The sequence below is a fragment of the Leptonotus elevatus genome, chromosome 1 (genome assembly GCF_054856555.1).
Source record: "Leptonotus elevatus isolate MCC_2025b chromosome 1, RoL_Lele_1.0, whole genome shotgun sequence".
Classification (NCBI taxonomy): Eukaryota; Metazoa; Chordata; class Actinopteri; order Syngnathiformes; family Syngnathidae; genus Leptonotus; species Leptonotus elevatus.
The window spans coordinates 5,723,643-5,750,547 of NC_141239.1; the positions used below are offsets into that span (position 1 = coordinate 5,723,643).

Consider the following 26,905-nt stretch of genomic DNA (forward strand, 5'->3'; position numbering starts at 1 on the left):
ACACATCACAACAGGATGAGTTTGCAGGGTTCCGGCCGGCCTGCTGAGGGAAAAGTGGGGGAGGGATAACGTCGAGGAGGGGGGCGGAGCCGGGGCGAAGCTTAAAAGACTTGTGGAGTCATAAAGTCACACGCCAAGCGTCGCTAATGACCTCGGCTTTTCATCTGCCTCTCTCACCTAATATAGACGTGTGACAACCCCCCGCAAAAGGAGGCCCGAGAGAGGGCAGAGAAACAAACTACACAGACAAAATTGGAATCAGAGCCGTGACGCTAAATTGATTTATTTGCGTGTGGCTTTTATACCTAAAATCACTGTCGCTTTGCCAAACTTTATAGTAAATAAAACACACTCTCACAGGCTGCATCTCGAGGCAAAGCTCAAAGAATATCAAATCATAATTAGGAGCGGGAACCTCTGGTTACCTCACAATACGATATGCGACACAAGGCGCACGATAACGATTATCTCACGATATGACGATACCGCGAATATCGATATATTGGTCAGGTAAAAAATCCCCGCTAATCTACGATAAAACTACTCAAGACATAAATTTATGTTTTTTTTTTCAATGAGAAAATAGTTTTTTTTTGATACCATCACTGAAACTAAATATTAAAACTGGTGTCTTTAGTGTATTTTTTTAAAACCATTTTTTGTGTAACATTGCAAAAGTAAATAAATAAAATTACTTAAATATTAAATCCAATTAAATCAATATTAATATTCCTCAGAAATTGTCTGCTTCAAAAAGTCGAACCATATATATATTTTTTTGATGTTACGTATGCAAAACTGAGTCCGTTGCTGGACAGATAATAAATGTTACTCAAATAAAAGCTCATGAGTCTTCTTCGCCTGAAGACTTGCATACATTTCCCCGCCACTCTTATGAGGGGCTCCCCCTAGCGGCCTTACCAAGTAATTGCTCAATAAGTAATGAACAACGGAGCCGTTCTAGTGGCTTTATATTACCTACAAATATCGCGATACTTGCGTCGGCGTTATCGATAATCTATCGGGATACAAAGTATCAGGATTTATTTCAACTTAACAACCCAGTCCAGCTACTTGCCTTTTATAGGCAGAGTTCTTTGCGATGCCTCTTTGTCTATCTGGGCGTTACGGAGCGCTGCCTGCTCAGTCTGCACGGGTTTCTTAACAAGAGTGGGCGCCACGCCAACAGCTTTCTTCCTTGCCTGCCAAGCATGCACGCAACACAATGAAACCATAAAGGCGTCAATCTTCAGCCATCTTCCTCCCCGCAAATATCTCATCGTTTTTATAGTCCCTTTCATCCTTCTTCGGCTCCTCCGCCAGCATCATCCCGCTTTCAAGCGCCTCGATTAATGAGAGGTCTGCGTCGACCAGACTCTCTGCAGACATTCCTAAAATCAATTCAAACTGGAAGGAACAAGGGAAGGATCTTCTTACGCATCGTTCTTACGGCAGAGGTGGCAAATCCAGGTCCAGAAAGTAAAAAAAACCCTGCCACAGTTTAGGCTTTAGCGCCTGATGCTAGTTAGCTAGCAGGTAAATGAGCACCAATGAAGCTAGCTAGCTAGCTAGCACCTGGGGCTAAAACCAAACTGTGGCAGGGTTTTTGTTAAAAGAATATACTCAAAAAATGAGTTTTAGAATTAGAACCCGGTACTTTACTCTACCCATATCACCGAAGGCTAAAGAAACACATTTTAAGGTGATGAGTGATGTTTATCCTCGTGGGGACTTTATGAAACGGAGGTTTAAGGTAGAACAAATCTGCTGTGCTTTTTGTGGATGTGATAAAGAGACTTTGGAACATTTGTTTTTTGAATGTGTTGTACACCAAGACATTTTGGGAAGCATATCAGAGCTGGATTTTGGAGGACAATGATTCACTGGATTTCAAGAATTTTAAGTTTGGGATTGTAACACAAGACAGAAAAAGGGAAATGATGATCAATACTTTGATGATAATGGCAAAACAATTTATTCACAAATGTAGATTTATTAAATGTCGACCTTTGTTTTTGATTTATTGTAAGGATATTGAAGGGTTTGGAAGGACATTGAGGAGGGTGAAGACGAAGCAAGCCTTGTCGGTATTTAAAAACTTTATTGTCCTATTAGACCTTTTGGTTTTTAGTTTTTTTTTTTTGAGTGTTTTCTTTTTCTTGTGTCTTGACAGCACCGTTTATGTGCTCAGTTTGAAGTGGATGTTGAAGTGTGAATTAATAAAGAAAGAAAAAATATATATACTGTGGCAGGGTTTCTAGCTAGCTAGCTAGCTCTCGAGCAGGTAAATGTGCATCAATGGAGCTAGCTAGCACATGGGGCTAAAGCCAAACTGTGGCAGCAGGTAAACAAGCACCAATGGAGCTAGCTAGCTAGCACCAGGGGCTAAGGCCAAACTGTGGCAGGCATTCTACTTTCTGGACCTGGATTTGCCACCTTTGTCTTACGGACACATAATTGACGTAAACAAAGCTTGGAAAAATCGTACAATTATCACATCAAGACCGCAAGTTTGAGGTCCGCGGTGTTTATTAGTCTTCGATTGGGGTCACATCTCTCTCCAAGAGAGTCGAACATTACCGGATCTCTGCTTGCCGAATCCCCCCCAAACCCCCACCCCCACCCTTTGTGTTCTGTCTGGCACAGGAGGAGGAGGCTCATTTGTTAATATGGGAGATATGCAGTAGTTTTGCGTGTGTGACTACATAATCGTTCCCTTCTGGTTGGACGGCAACTTTACTCGTGTGTGTGAAAGAAGCCAAAAACTTGTGAGAACTGATGTTGGACTTGAACAAATTGAGGTCTCGGTAGGAGAATCCGATGAGTTCTGGCAAGCGGAAGGGAATGAGGAGCTTGTATCTGTGGAGGAACTCATGCTGTCTTTTCAGTCCAAACTTGGCTGATTTCCATCCATCGCTTCAGTCACTCACTCGCTCTTTCAACAGCCATTCAAGTCCACTCACTTTGCATTTTACAGGCCATATCGGACACTTTTGGGCTCCCACCCCGTCTTCCTCCTCGCCTCCGTGGCTCCTCGCGCTCCATTAAGGAGTCCCCATGGTGGGCTTTATTCAGTTATCCTCCAGTCATTCCGCCATTGTGTTCCAAAGGAGGAAGTACAATTCAGGAGGGGAAGGGTAGACGAGGAGAAAACAGAATTGACATTTGTTTCTTTCTGTTTGTGTGCGGTATGAGTGATCATGATTGCGCAACATTGTTGTGCCACTTATTGTTTTGAATTGTTCTTCTAAATTTCAAAATAAAAGCCACATTTTTTTTCTCCTCCAATTTCTAAATTTTTTTGGGGGGCTGATTTAAACCGTTCCAACTTTAGCGTTCAGCTTATTGCTACCACTTTTTTTTTTCAAAATAAAAGCCAATTTTATTAACTTTATTGTCCTGTAATTTTTACATTTTTTGACCAATTCAAAGTCAAACCCTTCCAACTTTAAACTGTTCAACTTACTATAATTTATTTTTCAAAATGTTTTAAATGAAAGCCGAAAATGAAGTTTTCTTTGCCTTTCCCCTCTAATTTCATCTTCTTCTTTTTTTTACCGGTTCAAACTTTAAACTGTTCAGTTTATCCCTAGCGCTATTTTTTTTTTCAAATCTTCACAGTAAAAACATTTTTTTTTCATGTAATTTCTACTTTTGGGTTTTTGAAACAGTTCCAAATTTAAGCTGTTCAGCCTAACACTACCACAACTTTTTTCAAAATTGAAAAATAAAAGCTTAAAAAATTTAGAAATAAGAAATGTTCTTAGTTTTTCTCTTCTAAATTCTACATCTTTTTACGCATTCAAACGGTTCCAAATTCAAACTGTTTATCTTATTCCTACCGGTGCTTATTATTTTGTTTTCAAAATTTCAATGTAAAAGCCAAAATGTTCTTTTAAATGTAGAAATTACAGGAGAAACACCTGTAATTTCTACATTTTTGACCGATTCCAACTAACTTAAAAGTGTGCACTTTGTCCTAACTTTTATGTATTTTATTAATTTCAAAATAAAAGCCAAAGTTGCTTTTTTCTTCTCTGATTTCTCTTTTTTTTACCCATTCAAAATATTCCAACAAATTTAAACTATTAAGCTTTTCACTTCCGATATATTTTTTTCAATTTAAATTGTTTTTTTTTTCTCCTGTAATTTCTACATTTTTTAATTTTGAACTTTAAACAGTTCAGATAATCCCAACTGCAATTTGTTTTTCAAATTTCAAAGAACAGCAAAAAACGTACGTTTTTGTTGTATTTCTCCAGTAATTTCAAAATTGCTTGACGTTTCAAACTGTTCCAACTGTCAACTGTTCGGGTTATAGCTACCACTATTTCAAAATTAAAACCAAAGATTTTTTTGTTTTTTTGTTTTTCTCCTGTAATTTATACATTTTGGACTCATTCAAATAATTCCAACTTTGGCAAGTTCTGATCATTCCAAGTCATTGGATGTCATTTCAATATCATTCGACACATTTTTTTCATTCAACCTCTCAGCCTTCACACGCAATTTCTCCAGAAATCGATTTCTGTAGTTTCGATATAATTGCATTTTTCCGTTTCAAAAACAAGGATTAGTACATAGTTTTAATTAAAACACCCTCATTAGATTCAGTTTTCTTTTCTTTATCTTTTGTGTGGCCCAGCCACCTATAATTGACCTTTTGTGACCGAGTTCCGTGATGAAGCCGAACAATGAAAACAGGAGCCACACCTGCTTAGAACATTTGAACATTCTTCATTATCCGCCGTCATCTTGGAGCCATTTCAAACTCGTCCTTTTGGGTGTCTGCTTTGCGTTCATCTTCTGCCAGTCGGAATATTTCCCTTCTGCCTCGGTGTTATCTGGAGTCAAAATTCACCTTAACAACCCTCTGTTTATCCCAACGTGTTCATCAATCGTTTTTTTTTTTTTTTCTGTTTTGGGAGAAAATGCAGCCCATCGATTGGATTCATGCTGTAATGACTCACTTGGTAGAATGATAAACCACTGGCAGCTGTTTTGATTTTGCATGGAATCTATCGTCATAAATCTTAGGCTTGGATGGATGTTTTGTCCTTTTCTCCAGCCTGTAGCTCTTAAGTTCATTTAAAGCTGCACTGAAATCATGCATTTACAAGGAGTGTCAGTTGAATGCCTTTAAGGAATTGTAATGACATCTAAAGGTTCGCAATTATTTCCGTTTCAACCTTTCAGAGGTTATTTTTGCTTTGTCCAAGCAAAAACACATCACTTGAATTTTTATTGTTGCAATTATGTCTGATGAAAGAATCCAGGTCCAGAAAGTAAAAAGCCTGCCACAGTTTGGCTTTAGCCCCAGGTGTTAGCTAGCTAGCTCCCCGGGTGCTCGTTTACCTGCTACGGAGCTAGCTAGCTAGCAACTGGGGCGAAAGCCAAACTGTGGCAGGGTTTTTACTTTCTGGACCTGGATTTGCCACCTCTGATGTCAATGTCAAATAGCAATACACCTTTTATTTCGTTGTATTTGCATCTACATCTGACAAAGGACTTCATCTGGTGCAAAAAGTGGAAAGTCCTAGTTTGGCCAAGTCAATCGGCAGAACCGAACCCAATAAAAATTCAACAAGAACGGAAAGAGGCAGGAAAAGCATTTCAAATGAAAAAAGGCAACAGTCAGGCGAAGTCAATGCGTTGCAGGCTTGATGCTGTGCCACCAAACACTAAATGTTATTGACTTTAAGTTTATTCAGTGAAGGCTGTTCCAATACTTTTGCTCACTTGAAAAGTGGGTGGCTTAAAAAAAGGCGCTGTGTCCTGATTTGTTTCACAAATTTAGATGTAAAACCCAAATGTCTTCAGTACGCAACAAAAACCAAGGAACTGACCTTGTCGTTCCAATATTTTTGGTGGCGACAGTATTTTGTCTTGAGATTCAGGTCTTTTGTTTCCTTGCTTTATGTCCGAAAGCTCTCGGCGCCCAAGAGAGACGACTGATGACCTTTCCTTACTTTATGTCCTAAGTCTCCTGACGCCAAAGAGACGACTGGCGACCTTTGAGCTTGATTGCTACTAAAGCTTTGCGATGCGATTTAAGAATGACATCACTTTAACTGTTGATATTAACTACATTTACATGCCAATGAATGATTCCCAACTACTGAGTGTCGGTGATGAAATGAGTTGAACTTAATTGTTCGGGCATTTATTTATTTGCTACAACAAATGGATCTTGTTTGTCTATCTATCTATGCCAGCGGCATTTAGTGACAGGCAGAGAAATTAAATGCTGTACCACCAGATAGCAGAAGTTACAAAACACATTTATCCAACTGTTGCCATTTTTACAATAGCTTTGTGTTCAACTTAGCAGGCCCAGATTTCACACTTAGCAGAGTTCTGTAATAATAATAATAATTAATAGTAATAATACATAAAACCAAAATTTCTCCTTTATCGGAACCAATCAGTGAAAAGCGGAAGTTACGTCTAACGTACGTAGTTGACGAACAAATATGGCCGACCTTCTAAACATGCGCGCCTCACATTGTGTAATTGCGTTCTTACTAATGCAATGTGCATGTCGTGCTTCTCCCAGTCTAATCGGTGGAATTTTCGCCGTAGAGACAGAAAATAACATGAAAACGATGCAGAGAAATCAATGTTAGGAGGCTGTCGTGAGTGGCAAGATGGCCGCCGGTGGCTTCACTGCTCTTGACGGCGAGTGAGCTGCATTGTTAGCCCATTCATATGTAAGTCTGTGGTCTTGACACACGTCTTTAGTGCTGTCATTATCGAATATTTGTAGAATCGATTCATCTATCGATTATTCAATTGATTAATCGACTAATCGGATACATTTTTATTTTGCATTTAAGTGCATTACAAAATGCATTTTTTTGCATTTTTTCCCTGATTACTGTTTATTAACCAGTGATTGGTGTTTATTTCGTACTTCGTATTTTTTTTTAAAGGGAGGGGGTGTTTGCTGTTGTACTATGTTATCAATTTGGTAATTGTTTCCCAAAGTGAAAAATAGGTTTACAAATACCTTACTTTGGATAATCAGTGAAATCAGGACTACAGAAATCAGTGAACAATTACTGTTGAAATGCTGAAATCAGAGGATTTGGACAACTGTAAATGAAAAAATGGCTTCAAAATATTACTTGATTATTAAAATAGTTGTCGATTAATTTGATAATCGATTACTTGTCGATTAATCGATTACTTTTGACAGCTCTACACGTCTTCTTTTGAAATAAATTAGTACTGACAAAGCAATTAAATGTTTTAACTACTTAACTAAATTTCCGTAATTAATCACGATTAATCGTGATAAACTCATTCACTGCCATAAATTCATTTAAAAAAAAGATAAAAAATTAGGGGTGACAGGCGATTACATTTTTTCAATCGTAATTAATCGCATAACTTCACTAGTTAACTCACGATTAATCACAAATGTTGTTTGTTCTAAATGTAAAATAAAAAATTCTAGGTTTTCATACTCTTGTTAACAAAAGTGGGAAAAAATGTTAAATAGAATCAAGTTTGAATGAATCTTTGACGTTTATAGCTGTCGATGGCAGTGAATGAGTTAATCAAATTTTTCTACTTCTACTTTTTTCTTCAAAGCTTCTAACAGATATTTACTTGAGTACAATCTTATTGTAGGCGCATTTCAATGGTCGTCGTGTGTGACACGTGCTGCCACTTAACACTGTATCAGAAAATTGTGATTTATACACCAATAATGATTATTAAAATAGTTGTCGATTAATTTGAGAATTGATTACTTGTCGATTAATTGATTAATTTTGACAGCTCTACAAATAAATAAATTAGTACTGACAAAGCGATTCCATTTTTTTAACTACTTAACACATTTTCTGTAATTAATCACAATTAATCGTGATGAATCACATTTTTCTACTAATAACAGATATTTACTTGAGTCAAATCTTATTGTAGGCGCATTTCTATGGTCGTCGTGTGTGACACGTGCTGCCCACTTAACACCGTATCAGAAGCGTCACTGTGATTTATACACCAATAAACCACAGCGAAATGAGGGGTTACTGTAGACCCCTGGCCTTCCTCATGCTCCAGACCAGGGGTGCTGTCTATCAGTCTGTCAACAGTCTGCCCTCATGCTGGCCTTCAGAATATAACCCCTTCATGGTATTAGGAATTTCAAAATGCCTCCCGCCGCCCCCGCCCCGGCTCTCTCCTCAGCCCCACTGTCTCCCCCGCCAACGTCCTTCTCTCGCCTGCTGGTTCGCCTTCGATCATGTTTCCGCTCTCCGGCCAGAGCAATGATCCGCCCTCAAATCGGGCACCTCCGCCCCTCCTCCGCCATCGCATTACTGCAGTGTACCCTGAACATGCCCTGGCATCTGCGGAATTGTTTATCTTTGCGGGTTTTGATATCACCCGTGCTTGCCTATTTCATTATGATAATACTGACGGGGCGGATAAGCGGTCGGTTCTCACAACCTTCTCCTTGTGTCGTCGTTCACCAAGTTTCAGTTTCTGTCTTGATGAAACATGATGAGGAAGTAAATATGGTGGCACCAGGATTTGTTGGAATTCACTTTGTGGTTGCATTTTTTCAAAGCAGGCGGCGTTTTGTCGTACACAAACACGGACAACGTATCTGCATCTGACGTCGGGCGGATGAGTCGTACCCCCGCTTTAGGCGATAGACGTCGTGCTTGGCCGCGCAAGATGATGATTCAACAGATTGATTCTTTGTCTTATTAATAGTTTATTACCATTAACCGGGTTTGCTGTGAGGTTACAGGCCGGCCCGAGATTGTATGACATCGCAGCTCTCAGTTGAAACCTAAGACGGGCCGTGCCGGGCGAGAGATGTTTCCCTGTACAGTTTCTTTACTAATTAAAACAGGCCTGTGTAATCCACACACATGTCACTATGCCGCATATGTGTGCGGTGACCCCGTCTGAAATCGAAGCCGGCGACAGGATTAAGATGCTTTTTCCTGCGAAGATGCGAGAGGCGTTGACCAATCGCGGCTGTTTGCCAAGATAGGAATGGCGCGCAGCTCCGCGGCATTAGATCGGTGTCTCCTACCTCGTTATCACATTGCCACACACGTGTAATCCTATATACAAAACAGCACAGGTTTAGATTTGATTTAAAAATGCAGCAGCGCGTGCTAAAATCCTGTGCCCACAAGAAGCGGTGTCGCTTGATATATTGGGGCCCTGTGGGGAAAAAAAAAATCTCAGGGCGCAAATTGAAGTGACTATTTTGGAGGGCCCCTGTCACGTCATGGACCCTTAGAATCGTCTTCATGTTTCCACACCTATGGTGCCAATGATTACAGTATACAGTGGTAGCTCCAAGATTAAGGCCCCATCCCAATACCGTCCCAACCCCCTTATGAATGCGCGTACAAAGGAGGAATCAGCTCAGTGGTAGAGTAGCCGCCCTGAGACTGGGAGGTTGTGGGTTCAATCCCTGGCCGTGTCATACCAAAGACTTTAAAAATGGGACCCATTACCGCCCTGCTTGACACTCAGCATGGGGGGTTAGATCACCAAATGGTTCCCGAGTGCGGCCCCTGCTTCTGCTCACCGCTCCCTCAGGGGATGGGTCAAATGCGGAGAAAGAATTTCGCCCCACTTGGGTGGGTGTGACAATCAGTGATGCTATAACTTCCCAATTCTCCGTAAAATGTAAGGGGAGGGTTAGAGACGAGGGCTGCAGGTCCCTTTTTACAAAGATAGATCCGACCTCCCTCGGTTCTGCCTTACTACAGTCCCGCCCCCCTCGGCAACACAGGCGGAAGTAATGCCGAAAGTAATGGCGACATCAGGAACAAAGAAAACGCAGGAGACACGTAAATGTAAGTATGCTAATATTTATTGAATGTCATAGTAATGATAGCGGTTTTATCGAATGTTCTGTACTTTGGCAGAAATGGTCACAATTGTGTGTTTTGGTAAACGATCGCTATTGTCGTCTCTGTTACGTCACTACCGGGACGCAGCTGCGGCGGCTCGAGGTGACGACGTACCGGATTGGATAGTACCGTCCCAATTCCTAGAGGGATTTTTTTTTTGTCTTTGCCTCCCCAAAGAAGTTTATTGGAGGCAATTAACTTCAAAGAGGAGGCCCGTATCCCATTGAAGGGCGAATATTTGCGAGTGTTGGCGCTCCCCGTCAAGATTTGTTCAAAGTTCGCACACGTTCGCCTAAAGTTTCAATGTTTTTTGTTTTCACAAATTAAATGTAAATGTTTAGAGAACGAACACTCCAAATTGTCCATAGGTGCGATTGTGAGTGTGGATGGTTGTTCGTCTCTGTGTGCCCTGCGATTGGCTGGCAACCAGTTCAGGGTGTACCCTGACTCCTGCCCAAAGCCAGCTGGGATAGGCTCCAGTTTCCCCCGCGACCCTTGTGAGGATAAGCGGTTAAGAAAATGGATGGATGTTTAGAGAATGTTTAGGAAACATTGCGACCTTGAGCGAAACCTGATGTGAAATCAACATTCACTAGAGTCCCAAACGTTCGCCCTCGGTCAGTGGGATACGGGCTTTATCGATGACCAGAGATGGGAAGTAACAGCATGTGGTCACCGGGCCGTCGGTACCGGCGGAAGGTCCGGCAGTCCGTCACTGACGGATTCCCGGCGGAATGAAACTTTGAAACACTGATGCAATAAGTGCCGACTTTTAGCCATCATCTGAACCGTCACTCATCAGAAATGCAAAACACGAGGGACAGTTTGGGGATGAGAAGCGGGAGAAAGAGCACTAAGTCATACATTTTTGTGTGAAGTTGTCCAAACTGTTTCTAAATGAATACAATTGTGTGCTGTTACCCTTATAAAGAGTTTTCCACTGGCAGTCCCAAAGTAGCGGTGTCCAAATTTGAATTTAGTGATTGAGGAAGTTGACGACGGAGTGACGAAGTGACAGACTGGCCAGTCGGAAATAATGACGGACTAATGATGATCGCGGTGGCCGCTGTCGAATGACTTGACGAAACTCTCGTTGTTCCCAGACACAGATGAGGATTAACTTGGTTGTGTTGTAAATTCGCATAATATAACAATTTAATTACCAGCACGGCAAGAGGTTCTGTAGCTTCTGCTATTTCGTCTCCTGCTACTACTCTTGCCTCTTCTTTGCATTTTCCGGTGGTCTGGCTCCCTTGTGGCACCATGCTGTCTCTCACGGGTCAGTCCCGGTTTTTACGACAAGACATCTGGTTTGAGAAAAGACTTGCGGTTTTCGGTGGAGATATCGTTATTTATACAAGAGATAGTTCTGACCAAGCAAATTATTCCTCGAGTCATGATATACAGTAAAACAGCACTGGAACTTTTTGATTTTACGTATCACTCCACCTCGCAGGTGTCGTAACCGTTAGCTTGGCCTACATCTGAAGTCCGCGGTTATCTAGCATTACTATGGATTTTCCGACAGAAGCTAACACTTGGCTGACGTGCTATCGCGGTGAATGAGTGCACCGCTCTCACGTCGTTTAGCATTTACTACTTTGATTAACGTTTGCTCCCACTAAATGAGCTAGTAATGTAATGCAACTTTTGAAGAATGCTAATTGTCTTTCTCGCTCTATGAAAGTGAAACAATAACTTAATTTGTCCCATTTTTTTTTGTTTTTATTTTATTTTATTTAATCAATGTTGATGCTTTGGCACATTAGCATCTAACGCATTGGCTAGCTCCACGGCTAACGCCATTGTTTGCTGCTATTTGTTTTGGCAGAGCCAAATAACTGATTAAATAGCAAATGAAATATCATTTGTTGTTGCTTGTTCACTAATAAATGGCATGTGTAGAACTGTTAAAGAACTCTTGTTATAAAAGCACTATCAGCAATATATCACATTGCTTAAACGTGTGGTGTGCTGTGTTTTGAGTACACCACACTATGAGGAGTAGTAACCACACAGGGCATTTTTTTTCCCCCTCGAGTGTGTGGTCTATTAAAAAAATAATAATTGGCTTAGATATGTGAATAAGTACCCCGCTTCAAATGCTGTATACATTTTACGTATACAGAACTGTCATGACGTAAAACGTCAGCAAACTGCACTTTACGAGATGTCTTTTTAGCTAGCATCAAAGGGACTAACTGTGTGCTTGTGTTGCTCTGTTGCTTCATTTAAGCGTTGCTACGAGTTGTTTTCCTTTTTGTTTTTGATTTTGTTATCATTTCCATTGGTTTCTTGATAAGACAGTCAATCAGGGGAATGTGTTGATTCTTTGTGTTGTATCATCTTTTAACAATGAGAACTACTTCTCGATTTCGACTACTCTGCTAGCATCTCGCATAAGCCTCTCGTAAGCTAGCCGCTAGCCGCTAGCTGCCAAGTGGCTAGCTGCCATGCACTTGTCACTTGTGATCAAAAGGTAGAGTGTTATAAGTGGGTGTAATGTTTGAATGTTTACATTTGTGGTAAATGTAATAAAAAAGCAATAATATAACTTTTTTTTCCCCGTTTAACGCAACTTTTATTTTGCTTGGCCCTTAAAGAGATTGAAAAGAAAATGTAAAGTCCAACATAAGGAGAGTTGGGTTTTCAGGTTCCAAGTTTCTGAATAAAAGCCTTGCTAACACATGATGGCAGTTCTATCTTTGGAAACACTTTAATTTAAAACAGACACCGAAATAAGGAGCTGCCTTGCACGCTCCTTGTTGCCCAATGACTAAAAAATGTGTAATAGGGTATAAATTAAAGGGTAAACGTGTTTATCATTCATTAGCTCTTAAAGGGCAGTTTCAACTTTAAAAAAAACAATCATATCTGCATCATCTCAAGCTGAATTTCCCTTCTGTTTAACGATAATTTGTTACCTCAAAGGTTGTCTTTTTTTTTTTTTTTTTTTTTTTTTTTTTTTCCTGCGCACGTGCCACCACGGCGCCATTTTCACCTCACCCAGCCCGTAAACCTGAAAGCCAATACGGAACGTTTGCGCGCCGCGTGACTGACAGGATTCATTTTGGCGAAATGAATTCAGATGCCGGAGACTACGAAATAGTCCGTTGTCTTCAGGGGATGCTATTCTTCTTTACACGGTATAATCAGGCTGTGCGAGGCCCGTGTCAGTGCAGCCTGTCTGGTGCCGCGTGTCTGCGCTGCGTTTTGGCAACCGCACCGAAGCCGCCGTGGCTCCCTCGCGCTCTAACAATACTGCTCAGTTCAACTCACACATGCTTACACTCATCTTTCACAATGCTGAAATGCCTCAGAAGTCAGGGAACCACTGTGTTGCAAAAGCATGGTAACACTATACTTCTGGCTTGAATCCGACTTCTGCCATTTTGTTTTTTTTGTTTTTTCGCTTTGATATTATGGAAGACAACCTCCCCATAATGACAGTTTAGCCGTGCCATGCAGCATGTCAAGGGGAAAAGTAGCCTTTTATGATGAAAAACTGGTGAGTTGTCACCGAATTGCCTGGCGAAAGGTTTCCAAAGCCATAAACTCTCTTTTCGGGTTCGCAGGCATCCTTCCTGCAAACTTATCCTGGAAAGTATGTAGCTCTCAAATTGGTATTCTTTGGCCCTTCAAAGTAACCGTCTCATGCAAAATGTCGAGTGGCTTCCTAATGGGACCAATGCTGGATTCGGGCTCTGCGGTGGAGAATTGGGCCTTCAAAGCTGCCTTTTTTGGGGGGTTTTCTCGTGTTTTGTTCTCACTCTTGTTTCCCAGTACAGTAAAGTGCAGAGAAACCCGCAGCAATTGTTTGATTTATCACAGTTGAGGCGCTGAGTCAGTATGAGCGTGGGAGAGCGCTTGATAAAGTACAGAGGAAAAGCTCGGAATGATTTATCAAGAGATCCGGTGTTTCCTTTCGACGCGGATTGTATTCGGAAAGGTGGACTTTTGTCATGTCCTTACAGTTGGAAGAAACGGAAGCGGAACGACGGGGAAGAGTGTCGAACCCGGGGGCCAAATCAATCCAGATGGCTTTTCAAAATGTGTCCTCCATTCCTCTACACTTTTCAAACTTCGGAATTATTTTTTGCTCACTTTTTGTGAAGTCTGTAAATTCAATTTTGGGGCTGTAATTTCGGGCTTTAACCCTATGAAGCCTGAACCATGAAATATATGAGAGAAAATTCAGATTCTTTGTAGAGTATTTGTTGGTCCTTTTGAGCAAACAAACAAAAAACTGCTCTGTTAGCATCTCACATAAGCCTCTAGTAAGCAAAAAAATGTATCATATTTGATGCATCCGGCCACAATGCTTTAAGTTTGTACATTCAAAACTGTCAAAAATATAATATTAAACAAACATATTAGTATTTCCCCAAAACAGAAATAATATTTCCCAATATTAATAAGTATAGGTGTTCTCAATTGGGGCGATCTTGCAAGGTCAGCTGGGTGATACGGCCCTTTTATGTAATATCATTTCAGATCATATACGTCAGGGTTTTAATGGGGAAAAATATTATACTCACGAAATACAGGGCTCCAAATGTCTTGTTCTTAATATGATACGTTTGGCGTTATGAGGATAATTATACTTATTACAAATAATTATAAATAGTGTTGCCTTGAGATACGAGTGACCCAACTTTTTCCAGACATGACCTGTCGCTTGCTGACTTTTTTTGCGCTTTGACTTGTGAGCAAAATTTTGAGGAGCGCTGCGTTAACAAACAATTCTTTCTAAAAGCTGTTCATAACTACTCCCAGTTGAAGTTTACTGTCAAATTAAACATCAAACAAAGAGAATTATATGCTTTGCATTTAAGAGTAACAAACCAGGATAACGACTGGCATTACGATAGCGTTAGAATCCTTTTAAGTTTAATCAACGGATATTTGAACACAATCGTTGGAGTGAAATGTAACCACAAAGTGTAACGGTACTCAGTCATATATTGTTTTTTCTTCTATTAAAAACAACAAAAAAAAGTTTTTTCTTAAAACAACAGCACAATATACATTGAATTGAAACCAAAAATGTCTTCAATGTATGTTTAAATAAAGCACAATATTAAAGATTGCGATTTATTTTATTGAAAAGTTAAGTAAGAAAAAAAAATATTTTTGGGGCACTGGGGCAGATTAACTCATTCACTCCCAGTCATTTTCACTGAAGCAACCCACTTCGCTCCCGGCTGATTTACTAGATTTTGCAAGGTCCACAAAATATTGTGTTCTATTGCTATAAAAACATGGAACCTACCAAAAGAAAGATTAGAGTCTCCTCTTTCACCAGCAAAAAAAGTATATTTGTATCAGTTTAAGTTTTGCAGCAATTAGCATTAGAATATAGCTAAGTTTCATCATTATTCACAAACCTGTTGAAAGCACTGTGAAAAAGATCTTGTTGCAACATGGCCCTGACTGATCTCTTATACTCTGCTGCCACTGGCTGGCCATTTTTTTGTAATACCTAACAATGCTTTAAGCCACTTCTTCATGTCAGAAGCTGTGTTAAAGCCTTCTGTATGCTCTAACATAAAATAAAAAAAACATTAAAAACATATTAATATGTTTTTGGGAGTGCAGGCCAAAGTATTAAAAAACTGATTTCTATGTTTTTGGGTTGGAATGAGTTAATGACATTTCCATTAATTTCACATGGGAAAGATTTTATTTTAATTATTTTATACTGTCTTCTCTTGTTTGTTTGTGCCTTTATTGGGAGCACTGTTCATGCTGTACCCGATTTGGCCACTTAGGGGCAGTGTGGTTCCACGCGGTCTAATACACTGTTAAGTTGTAGCCACATAAGAGAGTAGAAGGAAAAAGTCACGATCAAGTTATTCCAATAAAAGTTGTTTTTTTTGCAGCGTGGAGCCGTTCTTTTGAGTGATAAAAGTGCCGCGAGTAGTGCGCTAATTAGCATTAGCGAGTCAGACTGGAGTAGTTCATTGTAATTCCTTGCACATCTATAAATTGAAGCAAAAATCATTGTCAATCAAATCATTTTGAATCAAAAACCGTTCTTAATTGAAAATCGATTCTGAATCGAATCGCAGGCCCCAAAAAATCGGAATCAAATCGTGAGACATTCAAAGATTCCCACCCCTATTGTTTTAGTGCACAAAAACATTATTTAGATGTTTGCACTTTCACAAAATAAAAAATAGTAGTCTTAAGGTCCAAGTTGTGTTTGTTTTACAAAAAGGGTAAAAAAAAACCTCCTCAAATTGGAATTTTGACAAAACTTGGCTATATTCTAACGCTGATACCTAAAGAACGGAAAAAGATAGAAATACAATAGCTATTATATATATATATATATATATAATATAGTCAACCTTATTCCATTTAAATTGAGTCCATATATATTAGGGGTGTTAGAAAAAATCGATTCGGCAATATATCGCATTATTACAGTGCGCAATTCTCGAATTGATTCGATATGCGGCCGAATCGATTTTTAAACATCCCATTTTTTATGGGAATATTCAACAAAACGTCTTACTTAGGTTTAGGATTCACACATTAAGCATAGAAGAATTTAATATTAATGGAACATTAAGCCTTAATATTTTATGTCAGTGCTGTTCAAACATGAAACACACTGCAACATGAATTTTCAGATAAATACATTTTCATACAAATCTTACAGTGTACATGTACAAGTTTACTGATTAGTATTTTCTAAATTTGAGTTTAAAAATAATTGCAATAATCAATTTATAGATTCGTATCGGAATTAATCGGTATCGAATCGTGACCTATGAATTGTGATATGAATCGAATCGCCAGGTACTAGGCAATTCACACCCCTAATATATATATATCCTATAAATCTAGCATTTCTGTCTTTATTTTAGTCCAAGAAAACAATTCTATTCGTCTAGTTTTAGTCAACAAAAATGGTCAACGTTTTAGTCTCGTTTTAGTCGCGACAATCATTTTACCCCACTTCAGTCATCTGTGAACTCGTAGTGCTAATGCTAAGCTAAGCTTCCATTAGCTCTTCGTTCCTCTGGGTAGCCTGGCCCCAATTGAATAGCGAAATCGGTCAATGTGTTTCCAACTTTAGGGAGAGGGAGTGAAGGGGGGGGGGGGCCCTCAGCAGTTTTGTGGGGTTAATGCCATGCTCAAGGACAAATGACATCTTTCCTGTAATCAGACCTGATTGGTCAATTGAACTTCAATTCCTTAAGACCACATCTTTATGGCCAGAATCCTTCACAATTAATATAAATGGTGAGTTAATAAAATATTGCAGCAGGCCCCTGCGGGTACACCGACATACGGTCAGATGCAATCAAACCGATTTCCTAAAACATACGCAGGACAGCAACACAAGAACGTGATATTTGCCAACATGATAACTCCCGTTTCTATATTTGTGTGTAACTTGAGTCTTGCGGGTATATGTCGCGGTATGGACGCCTTGTGGCTGCGCAGCCTTGCGGCCTGGGTTGACGGCAAGCAGACCGACCGACCGCACACTGGTACCCGCTCTCAGAAGCGGAAAGACCCCAAACTGAACTGAAACCGCACTTTTACAAACTATCTGTGATCTGTCTTGAGTGATATGGTGATATGTTTTTTTTTTTTTTTTTTAGATAACTTGAGGCCACAGACAAGCTCCACAGTTGTGGTGTCACTATCAAATATTTAAAAAAATGATTCATCTATTCATTATTCAATCAATTAATCAGATTCATTTAAATTTTGCATTAAAGTGTATTAAAAAAGCATTTTTCTCTGATTACTGTTTATTAACCAGTTATTGGTATTTATTTTGTACTTTGTATTTGTATAGTGATTAAAAAAAAGGGGGGGGGGGCTAGATGTACTACTGTTGCCGGTTCAGTCTAGAGATAGACCGATATGGATTTTTCAGAGCTAATACAGATGCTGATTATTAGTAGTCAAGGAAACCGGTAACCGATATTTGGAATCGATCAGTAAAAATGGGTGAAAAAATAATGGCGTCAATTTAAAAAAAAAATACAAATGCCAATCTTGACTTTGTTGTAATGTCTTAAAGCATTAATGAATGCTTATTGAACACATTTTCAGACTTTTCAAAATGTGGAAATTTTATTTTTTATTTTTTTATATCTTAGACAATATACTTCATTTTAAATTTCTAAAAAAAAATATTCAGGGAGTTCTTAAAAAGTTAAATAAGTAAATACTTTCACATTTCTTTGTTTTAATGTTGAACAAAAAAAAAAGAGGTTCAAAAGGTTCCCAGGGTCAGCAGCATCTTTTATGAAGTTAACTGAAAATTTTAATAAATAGTTCCCTGACATTAAAATGTTTTTAGCTTTACCTTTTATCGGCAGTCAGATTTTGAAAAAGGCCGATACCGATATTCGTCAAAACGCCCAATATCGGCGCCTATAATTGGGCTATCCCTAGTTGGGTCATTGTTTTTCCAAAGTAAAAACAGATGGTTGCAAATGTCTTATTTTAATTAAACACAGAAGATGATCAGTCTTCTTTCATGAAGGACTACAGAAATCAGTGAACAATTACTGTTGATATGCTAAAATCAGAGGAATTAGACAAAAAAAAGGCTCCAAACGATTACTCGATTATTAAAAGGGTTGTCGATTAATTTGATAATCGATTACTTGTCGATTAATCGATTATTTTTTTTACAACTACACAGTCAACACCCCGATAATTGATCATTAAAATAAAAATGTCAATGCTCACATATTTACTCACGTTTTTTTTTTTGGGGGGGGGTTGTTTTGTATTGGGACCGAGCCAAATTCTTACAGATGTAACGACTACTGCAGTAGGAGAATAAGAGGTTAGGGCTCACCTCAAGGATACCCCACTGGGGCTCATGAATACAGTCAAAGGGTTGATTCTTTACAGTCCTCATACAGGTTTTTCAGGATGGCGAATTCAAATTTGAAATCTGTCTATTATAGTCTGACCTTGACGACTTGTCGGAAAGCTTTTGACACTTTTATGGTGTTTATTCAATACACCAACACCGGGATAAACCGTGAAGCAGCATTTAGCAAGTCTTTACCATTTGTCCCGCACTGTAGACAAATTGGGTGGTGGGGGTGTTTGGGGGGGGAAGGGGGGGCACTGCCACCACTAACAAAGTCCAAACATAGACCTTCATTGTTCCGCTCGCACGCTTGGTTTCATGGCTTCATTTCATTGGGACTTCCAGGGATGCTGGAAGTGAGGCACAGTTGGCATTGGCCAGAAAAAAACAGTCGATAGAATTACGTCAAATTAAATTCCGCTTGACATTTATGTTAAGTCTGAGGCCATTTGTGTTTACTAACTAATGCATGAATGGAGGGGTGGTGGTGGTGGTGGTGGGGGGGGGGGGTTGGTAGTGTTTCGGTGCGGGCGACAGATGTGACCCATAACTTTAGCATATACTGTTTTGGATGAGCATTCACCGCACAGCGGTTCAGTCTGAGGCAGCTGTCGCTAATGCTCGCCATTGTAAAATCCGACTGAAACATAAACAGGTCCAGTCGTACCGCATGAAGTCCGCCCATGTTGTCATTTATACACCGGCTTGAGCTTAAGAATGTCCACCAAGGGCGGCATGCCGAAACCATCATCGGAAAAGCACGGTGGCACACATGGTCTTATCCAAACAAAAACACATTTGAATCTCTTAAATGGGTGAATTATTTAGGAATTCCGCAATGATGTTCACAAGAAATAATCGTCTCTAATGTGGAAATGCAACTCCAAATGTTTTTGTGGTAGCTGCTGATAATGACGGTTGCAGTTTGTAGAGCGTTACGCGTGCCCTTTACTGGCCAGCCGGGAGTCCCCATGTGTCAGACATGTTAGTGCAGCTGTTGAGATTGACCGTTGTTATCTTTTTGTCTGCGCGCTGAGAAACACACACACACACACACACAAAGATGCACACACACATCAAAGCCTATAGATGGCCAAAAATGCAAAAAAATTAAAAATAAATAAATGTGAAAAGAAAACCGGACATAAAAATCTATCTATCTATCTATATGTATATATGTGTTTATACATATATATATATATGTATATATATGTATTTTGTGTGTATTTATATAAATGTGTGTATATGTATGTATATATGTGTGTGTATATATATATATATATATATATATATATATATATAATTAATGTAATTATTTTTACCTTTATTATTTTTTTTATATGTATACATTTATATTGTATTTATCATACAAATAAATAAATAAACTTTTTTATGTGGAAATAAATAATGATATGAATTGATTTAAATATCAGTCAATAAATAAAAATACCCTTCTCTCATATTTATTTATTTCATACTGCAGGCGATTATTATTACACAACGATCACAACTGAAAGTTTTTCTTATAAGAAGAAAACGATAAAGAACAGCAAGTTATGCAAAGCTTTATAAACGCTTACCCGGGGGTGTGACGGGGGCGGCCGCAGTTGCTACTCTTCCTTTATGTCCAGGCATGCTTTTAAGTTGACATCACATCCCAGAAGTGAAGCGTGAAGCATCCGCTGCCCGCGTGCAAAAAACATTTTTAGACATGCAGTTCATCTACATGTAGCGAAGAGCATGTATCGAGAAGATGGGCTACAGTAAAATCGAGAAAAGTAGGATTAGTTGCGCATGGGTGGAGTTTTCTCTCTTCTGGTATTTGCGTTTTATGCCGATGTAGGATGGAACGCGGTCGACTCCGGCCGATTCAAGCGGCTCCATTCATTCCCATTCAAATCAGGGCGCCACCACTTAGACACACTTTCCCAAGCCTAAAATGTAGTCTACTTTTTGTCACCAAATTGCGAGATGCGCCGGGAGCGCGTCTGCCGCATCTGCCTGCGGTTCCGAATGTCGTAGACGAGACTTGCCCCGGCAGAAAATTGACGATGGGAATTTCGATGTTTCTGGGGTTGGTGAAGAACTCTGGTTGGCGGCCCGGTGGGTGGTGTGTCTGGTCGGTGCTGGATTTCACTTTCCTTTGTTTTCTTTAGTCCTTCCTCGGGTCTCCTGACGGCGGTGTTCGGTTTTGGTGAACGGTATGGGATTTTTTTTTAATAGGTTTTTGGTGAGCTAACGAATACACACACTCGCACGCACGCACGCACGCACGCACGCACGCACGCACGCATACTCACCCACATACAAAATAATAATAAAAAAAAAAGAGCAATGATGATGACATTACCGAATGAACAATACTGAGCTCTTAAAAAAAAATAAAAAAAATATAAAAAATTTGACAATGTCCCTTTTTTATGCCGAGCGCACGGGTGCCCGTCTACAAATCAGGCCCCCTATAGCCCCCCCCCCCCCCAAAAAAAATTGTACCTCCCTAAAAATGGGGAAGAGATTTAATTCCCTCTTTTGACGTACTGCCATGTGTGATTAATTGGGCCTAAAAAGAACCTTGAAACATTTAATTGGACTTTGTACTGGCATTGTTGGTTGCTTTGCACCTTTCTCTCGCCCATTAGGAAATAGAGAAAGAACTGAATGACTTTATTGTTTAAGTGTGTGTACGGGGTAGTCATTTCAAACTGAAGACGAGTTAATTGGGGACAGCTTGTTCATGGGCGAACAAACAACGTTGCCTCGTTTCGGAAAATGGCAATCCTTGGGTCAACGGTCGTTGCTGGGCTCGGACTGTTTGCGATCATGGTCGAGTGTGAAATGAAATGACTTGAAGAAGGGCCCGACCGATATGCATTTTTTTTTAAGCCGATGCAGATACAGATTTTTGGCAGAAAAAAAATACTGATTAATCGGCCGATTACTAAAAAAAAATATATATAATGCATAAAAATGTTTTGTTGTTTTTTTCCCTTTTATTTGATATGTTCAATTATATTGTTAGAATGCTTTTGCTCGATCCTTGTCAAGTAATTTGTCATTTGATGATACATGTGTGCCTTATTTGTTTGTGTATAACTGCTCAATTAAAATAAGGGAAAAAAATGGACCGACAATCCATTCATGTGTAAATCAGTCATAAGTGCGTGCGTGCAGTCGCGTCGCGCCACGAGTGACGACATGCCGCCAACAAATTCGGCTTTCGGAGGACCCAGCCTTGTGAATTTGGACACAGGCTTAGAGTGAGTACGGGAAAAAAGTTACCATTGAATTTTATTAAAATAATTCGTTTTTCACACATTGGGAAGAATTTGTGCCTTTGGGTAGCGTTATCTTACCTGTGAGAATGTGTTCCCACAGCATTTGTGTGTGAATATTCGTTATTTGAAGGAAAAACACTCCCAGTCGATGCTAACTTCCTGTTAGCATTTGAATGGGGATACTGCCTTCGCTTTTAGCATTAGCTAGGCTGGGCTAGGCTAGCGAAGTTTTAAAAATGAAGCAAATGTTGTATTTAAATATACAGTGGATGTTATTCTTTTTGTCGTGTGTTTAGTTTTACAGTTAACTCCAACTGGCATGTCAATAAACAGCTTAAAGGACGCTTGGGGGACAACAGAATAACCAGAATAACATACAGTTAGGGTTGCCACCTTGGAATTGTGGAAAAAAGGGACACCTGACCAAGCTCGGTTATTTAACAGTCAAGCCTGAAATTATTTTTACCCCCGGCAAAATTTTGAATATGTGGACATTTTAGCATGACAAAATCCCAAAACACAGCAAAAGTGGTTGAGAAATGGTTCGCGGACGGACATATTAATGTTTTGTAGTGGCCCAGACAGTCCAGACTTTAATTCAGTTGGAAATGTGTGGAGGGAACTAAAGATCGGGGTGATGAGAAAAAGAGTTTAATGCTAAAGAGGAATGGGCAAAGATATCAGCTGAGTTATGCAAAACATTGATCAGCAACTAAGCGATGCATTTTATGATAATACTTTTTCTGTAAGGCGCAAGGGCTTAGCTTTCGGACACCATTGGAATTTTTCACGGTGCCAGAGTTACGGTAATCCAAAGTGCACCTACGGAAATGTGCCGCAGGTGGCACGCTCGGTAACAAAGCGTTCCACAGTAGCACAGGGGGGCATTTTCAAACTACAGAATTTAGGAAATCAAATAACCTTTTGGCATTCTTCCTAAAAAACGGAATAAATTATGTCCCGGGAGAAATTTGTAATTTCCCAGGACAGCTGGTAAAAAAAAGAGAACAATTCTGGGGGAAATGAGTGGCAACTCTACATACAGTATACACTTGCTAGTTGCTAATGCTACGCAAGCAAAATGGTGCATTCAGGGTACTTTCACAGAGGTGGAAACTTTGGATTTCTTCGATTATGAAGTTTTAAGGGGAAAATAATCGTCCATTTGGCCCAATTGGCCGATTGTATTGGCAGATGTTTGAAGGGCAATAATAGGCCGATTATAATCGGCGGCTGATTAATCGGCCGGGCCCTAGTTTTAAGTCTGTAATCCTGTCTCACATGGTGTGGACTGGCCTACTGTCTCAGCGTGTCCTTACATATTGGGGTGATGACATCATACAAATTGATATCCCCATTAAATTAAAAGGAAAGTTGGCGCTGGTTTCGCAATGCTAAATAGCGCCGCATACAAACTGAGCGGAGCCAGGTTTTGGAGAAGTGTTGCACTTAAAGTACCACTGATTGTCACGCCCAAAATTCGTTCTCCGCATTTGACCCATCCCCTGAGGAAGCGGTGAGCAGCAGCAGGGGCCACGCTCGGGAATCATTTGGTGATCTAACCCCCCCAATTCCAAGCTGACTGAGTGTCAAGCAGGGCAGCAATGGGTCCCATTTTTATAGTCTTTGTTATGACCTGGTCGGGGATTGAACCCACGACTTCCCAGTCTCAGGGCGGACACTCTACCACTGGGCCTTTTTCATCGCGGCTGGATCATTTTTTCTAAATGTCCCGCACTTGTCTTTTGCTCTCTTTTCTAGACATGTTCCAGTACCTGCTCTCCTTCTCGCAGGGACACCTGAGTTCTCTCCTGGAAGGGGTCTACACCCCACTTTCTCGCCAAACTTTGCCCCACGTCAACGAACTCTTCTCCTCGCTCTCCCTTTATCTCCGTGGGGCCAACGTCACCGCGGAGGCCGCCGTCCACCACTTCTTCAACAACCTCTTCCCCCTCGCCTACACGCGACTCATCAATCCGGGCATGAGGGCGGACGCCCAAATGATGGAATGCCTCCGTTTGATCAGACAGGACGTCAACCCTTTCGGGCCGCACCCGGCCCTCATGGCCAAGGAGCTGTCCGAGGCGACGAGCGTGGGCCGGCAGTTGGGCCTGTTCCTCGACGAAGGCCTGGAGGTGCTCAACGCCACCGAGCACATCGTCCTGACTAAAGACTGCGTGAAGGGTCTGGTGAAGATGGTGTACTGCTCCCACTGCAGAGGCCTGACGCTCATCAAGCCCTGCGTGGGTTATTGCCTCAACGTCATGCGCGGCTGCTTGGCCAGCATATCTGAGCTGGATCAGCCTTGGAGGAGGTATACCAACTTGCTGGAACAGCTCACCCACGCCATGGTGGGCCGCCGCAGCTTGGAAATGGCGTTGCTGGCAGTACGGGGCCACGTGTACGAGGCACTGCTCTACGCGCAGCTTCACGGTCCGCTCATCGCGGCCACGGTAAGTCCGCGCCGCGGGCACACTGATCTGCGACCTCTTTGTTTTACTCGTATACTTTGGCAATGGCTCGTGTATTGATTGGAAGGGGATTGAAGGCTACTTGTGGGTTATGAGCTCTTTTTTTCCAAGAATACCGCACACTGCATTAATGCTTGCACAGTGTTCAGATTATTCACAGAAAAATATTGTTTATACTGAAAGGAAAAAGCAAAGGCGGCTCCAGAGGACGGCAGACAGAGTTGAGGTTAGGGGGGAGATTTTCCGAACTTGCAAGGCGGCGAAAATGCGAAAATTGTTGTTGTTAGCGCGTAGAACGCTGGAATGACTCTTAACCTAAATGGAATAGAATGGAGTGGATGCAAAATATTTTTTCCTCCATGTTCCGCTGTCTCTGTCAAGATCTTATTTGTGAACATATCACATTAATGATTAACTAAGATCCTCAAGTAAACACTGCTTTAAAAATTTTCATTTTATTACCAATTACTCTTCCTTTGATTCTGAATGTGGAGATTGTTCAGGGCTTGGTGGATCTCTTCTTGTGGGAAACAGGGATGTGGGCCACCCCAAAATAAAAAAAAATCCCAAACTGTTCTGTTTAACTCTTTTACCACCATAAACGGCAATTGACGTTAAGGACACGCCCACTGTACACCGCCCAATAACGTCAATTGTCGTTAACTACGGGTTTTTTTTCTCAATGTGTAGTGCAACGTTTTGTGCAGTGCTAAAAATCCCAAAACACCCTCTAACTATGGCCAGTAGATGACAGCATTGTATCTCTTTTCATCGGGCTCTCCTGTATCAAATTACATGAAAACATGGCGGATCTTAGGAAAAAGGAAATACAAGTTTTCAAGGATGACGTGAATGATCAACGCGTTTGTCACATTAAATCTAATTCACAGAGCGTCACTAAAAAAAAAAAATTTGTGTGTCAAAGTCACGGAAAATTTATCTTGTTTTCCATTTTCGCTTGATGTCACTCAAATTACCTATTTTCAAATGGTGATTACTAAAGATCGGAATAAGGTAGAAGCATTTATTTTTTTCTAATGAAAAAATGGAATCCAATCTTTCATATGGTATCCACCATGTTTTATGTCGTCATAGCACTGTTTGCCTTGAAAGATGAGTGAAAATGCTCGAAATCGGCTGGCAATGTAGGTGTTTTTTTTGATAACGTTGGGCAGTAAAAGAGTTAAAAACAACTAAAAACCAGCTAAACTATAATACGTTATGAATTGAGTTTTAGCGTGTTTAAAAAAAGTCAGACAATTTCAAAATGGCCCTGGCATCCTTCAATTATTCTGTATGTGGCCGTCAAAGGAAAACGTTTGGACAGCCCTGCGCTATGCAGTCATATAGTTGGATTGTGAGTTATTACAAGTCTAAAAGGTTTAATGAGAGACTGCCAGAGTGTTCTTCTGGAGTGAAAATTGCGCTATTGTCCAAGAATTTTCCTTGGATTCGCACACCCTGGCAAGTATTATTGTGCACTGAATCAACATTAAGGTCACATGCTATGTTCAATTTTGCAGTTCAACAAATATGGGACATTTCAACCAAAGCTCAAACTAACACATGATTACATCTTCATTATTAGTCTTCTAATCTTTCATAGATTAGTCCACACTAATATACAGGGTGGTAGAAATCGGTTGCACATTTAACATGATTTCAGAGGAAGCTTCTTGCTAGTCCTTACACATGCCGAACCATGGGAATGTTACTGAAAACATAACCACAATATTATGTTTGCTGAACATGCAAATGTGGTCAAAGTGACTGCTTTGTTTGTCTTAATTAATGCGCATGTACTGCAAGTCAGGGTGCAAGCGGGTTGCCAAGCACAGGCACAAACGAGCTGCAGTATTAAACGGGTCTCAACCAGGCCGTATAAATTAGGCCCAGTCATCTGGAAAACGGCCTTGAGAATTGATGCCAGAAAAGAATGTGTTCCCAATCGGACGCCGGTGGCTCCCATTTTCTCCGCTCTCATATCAACCCCCTCCTCCTTCCTCAATTGTGGTATACATTGCCAGTTATTCTTAAAATGACACACCCTGTTTGGATTCTCCAATAATATGTTCTACATCTTGGAACACTTCAAGAACCAGATCTGCAAAATAAATATATTTCCACATCCCGAGTCAGTAGTGAGCGCTTGTGGACTGAGTTCAATTGTTTACTCTGTATTATCAGGCAAATAAATTGGTGTTAATTTTTCTAGTCACTATTTGGTTTCCATCCACCCATTTTTATTCGAATTTTCAAGAAATGCGGAAAAAAAACTGAATGGAAACTCTAGAAATTTGAAAAAGGGCCCACAATTCGCAAAAAAAAACGTTTTTTGCGCTGAGAGGGGATTAATTTAGAAGCATATTAATGCAAATTTTGCCTATGGAAACAGATTTTGCGAATAACCGC

At 40.3% G+C, this 26,905-nt stretch overlaps 1 protein-coding gene across 3 annotated transcripts in view; it reads left to right on the top strand.

Annotated features, from left to right (window-relative positions):
- Positions 1 to 26,905, top strand: part of gpc5c (glypican 5c) — a 183,233-nt gene that overhangs the window by 31,444 nt on the left and 124,884 nt on the right. For all 3 annotated transcript variants that reach the window (XR_015097391.1, XM_086098478.1, XM_086098492.1), the window contains exon 3: positions 23,784 to 24,475. Coding sequence is in view for 2 of the 3 variants with exons in the window: in XM_086098478.1 (XP_085954604.1) it covers positions 23,784 to 24,475 (692 nt within the window). In the remaining variant the exon portion in view is untranslated. The remainder of the gene's footprint in view (positions 1 to 23,783; positions 24,476 to 26,905) is intronic.